This window comes from Cyprinodon variegatus, unplaced genomic scaffold (assembly GCF_000732505.1).
Source record: "Cyprinodon variegatus isolate N-32 unplaced genomic scaffold, C_variegatus-1.0 Scaffold759, whole genome shotgun sequence".
NCBI classification, from domain to species: Eukaryota; Metazoa; Chordata; class Actinopteri; order Cyprinodontiformes; family Cyprinodontidae; genus Cyprinodon; species Cyprinodon variegatus.
The window spans coordinates 140,600-145,167 of NW_015151212.1; the positions used below are offsets into that span (position 1 = coordinate 140,600).

The following is a 4,568-nucleotide window of genomic DNA, read 5'->3' on the forward strand; positions in this document are numbered from 1 at the left end:
ATATATATATATATATATATATATATATATATATATATATATATATATGATGGCTTACCATCATGTTGAAATCTGGGATGTTTTGCGTTATAAATAAGGTCCGATCGCGGTCAGTCACTTCAATTTTTACTATTTTTTTTCAATTTCAAAAAATAGTATGGAAAATTCTCACACCATGTATAAACCATGTCTTTTAGTATTTTTTGTGAAAATGAATCGTGCTTTTTTGGGTGTGACTTCTGCCGGCACAGAGAAGACGTTTTTTATTAGTCGCCACTATTAAAAATGCTTAGAAAACTAAATAATCTCACTATTTATTACTTTAGATAACGAATCTCAAAAACAGAGTCTACCTGTTTTAACTACAATGGTATTTGAGAGATGTAGAGACCTTGTTTGAAAAATATCACACTGTAATCTCATATCAAAATCATTATATAAAGGATGATAACTTAACTTTTTGATGGTTGGAAAGGAAACGGAGTGTGATGTCAGCAAAAGCCCATTTCACTATTTCCAAGGATTTTAGCTATTTTATGAAAAAGGAAATAAATGGTGAACATGAAGAAGTTAAATATACATGAACTTTAAACTTTACATTTACATCCAATCAAAATAATAACAGCTTTTTTAAGAACATAAAGCACAGATGTATCTACGCACACATGAATAGAAAATAGGTTTAGGAATCTGAAAATAAATTCCTTTTAGGTTTCACTATAAATTTATTAAAGGTCATTATTTTTATGCCTTGAAAGCTTATTCTTCATTCATCCATACGGGTAATGACAAAACATGGATTTTTGGTGTGGCTGCTATAAGCTGCTCATGAGAATGATCCAGGTTTATAGATGTTTTAATGGTTGTAATTTAACATATAAATAAAAATGTAACTAAACTTTTTTAATGTTGACACAGATATTAATACAGGCTACTGGAGGCGACCCAATGTGTTTCAGTTGTCCAGAAAACAGTATAAACAACTGGAGCTGCTTTCATTTTATAGTGATCAATATAAAAAAATAGATTTATGTTTTTCAATTTTTATACATATAATAAAGTTTCATTTTAATTTTGTGGAATGGAAGAAGAGGGAAATTCCACAGACTGCAAACTGGCCTGTCCCTGAACACAATGTTATGTTGCTCACAGTCAGTCAGTCAGAGGAGACTGAATGACCACTAATGACTAATAAACACTATAGATTGATTAATTTGATCAATCTTAGGAAATAGAAGAGATGCATTCCTGGATTTCACACTTGATTTTGTTTTTTAAATATTAATAAATATTTAAATATAGATAAATGCATCACTGTCCCCATTTCCTGTTTTGATTTTCATGAAATGTATTTATTTTTATCTACGAGCTGGAAATGTGGTCACCTTATGTAGGAGCCAATTATTTTTTTTCACTATTTAACTAAGTTTATTATTGTGGATAATCTAGCTAAGTTTATTTGTTATACTTTATTGTTTGATATCTGTTTTGAGATCATGTTTTTTGGTTATTTAGTTATGTTTCTATGTTTGAATTCAGTTTTTAAACAGGCTGTCAGTGGCAGGACCAGCATGCATCTGGGTGGGCCAATGGTTTTAAACCAGCGCAAGAGAAGCATGGCGGAAATGTTTGTCCTCTTCTCTTTGCTTTCCTGAGGAGTTAATAAACCAAGAAAACTGAAGGAGTTTACCTGGAACATTTTCTTTGCCTGCTCTAAATGACTTATGTACGACGGAGTATTAGGGCCACACATGAAGAGAAAAAATATTTTTGCCATGACGAGATTAAAATCGACATGTCGACTTTAAAGTCGACATGTCGACATTAAACTCAACATTTTGAGAATAAAGTTGAAATGTCATGTTGAGTTTAATCTCGCCCTGTCGACTTTAAACTCGCCATTTCGAGAATAAAGTTGATATATCGTGGCGACTTTAATCTCGACATTCCAAAGTTTGGAGAAAAGAGCAACCGCGCTCCACAGCTGCAGTCTGCGTTTTAAGAGTGAAGGTAGTCTTTGACGTGCCGCAACTGTATAGGATTCTGTGCATGTATCCTGTGCAGCGGTTGGCTCTCTTGAACAAATTTCAACTTTATTGTCGACACGTCGAGATTAAACTCAACATGACATTTCAACTTTATTCTCGAAATGGCGAGTTTAAAGTTGACACGTCGAGATTAAACTCAACATGACATTTCAACTTTATTCTCGAAATGGCGAGTTTAATCTCGTCAGGGCAAAAATATTTTTTCTCTTCATGGGTGGCCCTAATACTCCGTCGTACTTATGGCAAGGCAAGGCAAGGGAAATTTATTTCTATAGCACAATTCAGTACAAAGACAATGCAAAATTATTAAAATACAGGAAGATAAAACAGAATCAAAGCAAGTAGGAAAAATAAATAAATAAATAAAATAAAGTAAAAAATGCAGAAACGAAAAAGAATATTACTTATCTATCTTAGGCATTTGTGGATTTTTTTTGTGCGTTTTCAAAGCTGGGACACAACAAATGGTCTAAATATCAACCAGAAACATACATTTTTTTGGTTCTTTTATTCCAGTTTCCTTTGAATCTCCTGTTGCGTATCAGATCCTCCATCTTTAGTCACAGGATCATTTCTTCTTCTTAATAGATTTTGTTGTTTGTTTTTCCTTCCTCCCAGCGCCTGTTGAAAAGCATCACTCCCCAGCCCAGCAGCAACAGCCACAGAGATTTATTTGTGACCAACGCAATCTGACCAAACCTGTTACCACAACAAGGCGCAGGTCCCAGCTACCTGGAGCGCCATCTTCTGCACATACAGCAAAACTACAGGGGAAGGGGGCTGTCTGCAACCATTCTTTCATCTTTTCAAACATCTCTTCTACTCATTCCCACGTCGATTTAGTTTGCAAGAACATTTTAGTTACTTTAAAACCTAATCCTCAGAGTTTGGGGCACGCAGAGCTTCATGTCCCTTCCTTTAAAACTCCAAAGCGATAAAGTAACAGATGTTTTGTAAGCTTTTAAGTACGATACAGTCATGTGTTGGTTTAGACAATAAAAACACACAGCCAGACAGGAGATCCTGCTCATGCAGCTCGGTTAGGGCAGGTCACATGTAAACACTACTCTGCATTCTCATTATCTATGACTTTAGTCTCATATAAATACTGTTAAGTTATCCTTTCTAATATGTAGCAAAATTCAGGTATTTTTACATCTGTTACTGAAGCCAAATATTCCAAATTTGTTCTGTTTCTGTTTCATAACTGTTGCTGTTGTCATGCTGTTGTTGACTGTGTTGATCTGATGGAATCTGGAGCAACTGGCAGACTTTTGCAAAGAGGTCCCTACACTGTGAAGCACTGTGGCATGAGTGTGTGACTGAACCGTGTGTTTGATGCGTACATGACTGACTGTTATATCATCCAGAGGGAAATGAATCCCAGACAGGAAAAAAATAAAAATAAAATAAACACAACAATTGTGTTAACTCAGAGACTGCAATATAATATAAATGTATTTATTTCTGAATGTGTCAGTGCTGTCACTTTGCCTCACCTTACGTGTTCTTGCACTGTCATGGTGAAACGGTGTTTCATCCCAATGATAGAAGCCAAATACAGATCAGAGCTAATACCATAACTATCATCATATTTTTGTTGTGGGGGGAAAAAAAAATCAGCATTTAAGCTCCTTTACATACAACCCTAACAAAAAAACACAGAGAAAAAATGTGTGCCTGCTTGTATGTGTGTTTTTTTGAGAGTGTGTGCACGAGCAGGACATAAAATCTGTGGGAGAACCGTCCATCTACATGTGAAATGACTAGTCCCTCTTGGTATCGGTGTAATTTATCGTGTGAACACCTGCTTCCTCCTTCCATGGACGTGGAACTGCATGTGCGTTCAGTGCTTGTGTGATGGTCAGAAGCACCTTTATGTGTGCCTGTCGTGGTGCGCGAGTGTAAGTGGGTAAGTGTGTGCTTGTGTGAGAGAGAGTGTGTCCGTGACGTGAACTCATGTGGTCTTGTTAAATGCCAAAACATTTCATAAAGAGCGTAAACCTCCCCTTCTCTTTCTATCGCTCGATGCTTATGTAAGATCTATGTATGTCAATACACGGCTGTACTGAGAATCATCTGTATAGAATGAAGAATATATAATTATATGGGAAATAAAAAATAATAATAAAGATATATGAAAGTTAATGGTTGTCCTGCGAATTTGTTACTTTTTCCAGCTGTCTTAATTTCAGCTTTCATTTCTTTTTAACAGATATTGATTGATCTATTTGTTTCATATATCTGTTTTTTGTCAATGTTGTTTTTAAATATAATTTAATACAGCTCCTCCCCCCCTCACACCTATTAGCTGGACTAACAAATGCTGCAGAAAGGGAAAATAGAGATAGAATGAAGCAGAACGAGGAAAACTGGACCCTATGTCGTCCAGCAGACTAAGTCTATAGCAGCATAGCTATAACCTGACTCCACCAGATGGATTTGCTCCGCATATCCATCTGGAAACCTTCCGTTGAAGTAATTTTGGGAAGGGGCGAAAATACTGGTTAGCTGATTGGC

The 4,568-nt window shown here is 35.7% G+C and overlaps 1 protein-coding gene across 1 annotated transcript in view; it reads left to right on the forward strand.

Annotated features, from left to right (window-relative positions):
• Positions 1 to 4,186, forward strand: part of slc6a4 (solute carrier family 6 (neurotransmitter transporter), member 4) — a 33,419-nt gene extending 29,233 nt beyond the window's left edge. The window contains exon 13 of the mRNA XM_015395754.1: positions 2,667 to 4,186. Coding sequence (XP_015251240.1) covers positions 2,667 to 2,741 — 75 coding nt within the window. The 3' untranslated portion in view covers positions 2,742 to 4,186. The remainder of the gene's footprint in view (positions 1 to 2,666) is intronic.
• Positions 4,187 to 4,568: the final 382 nt, after the last annotated feature.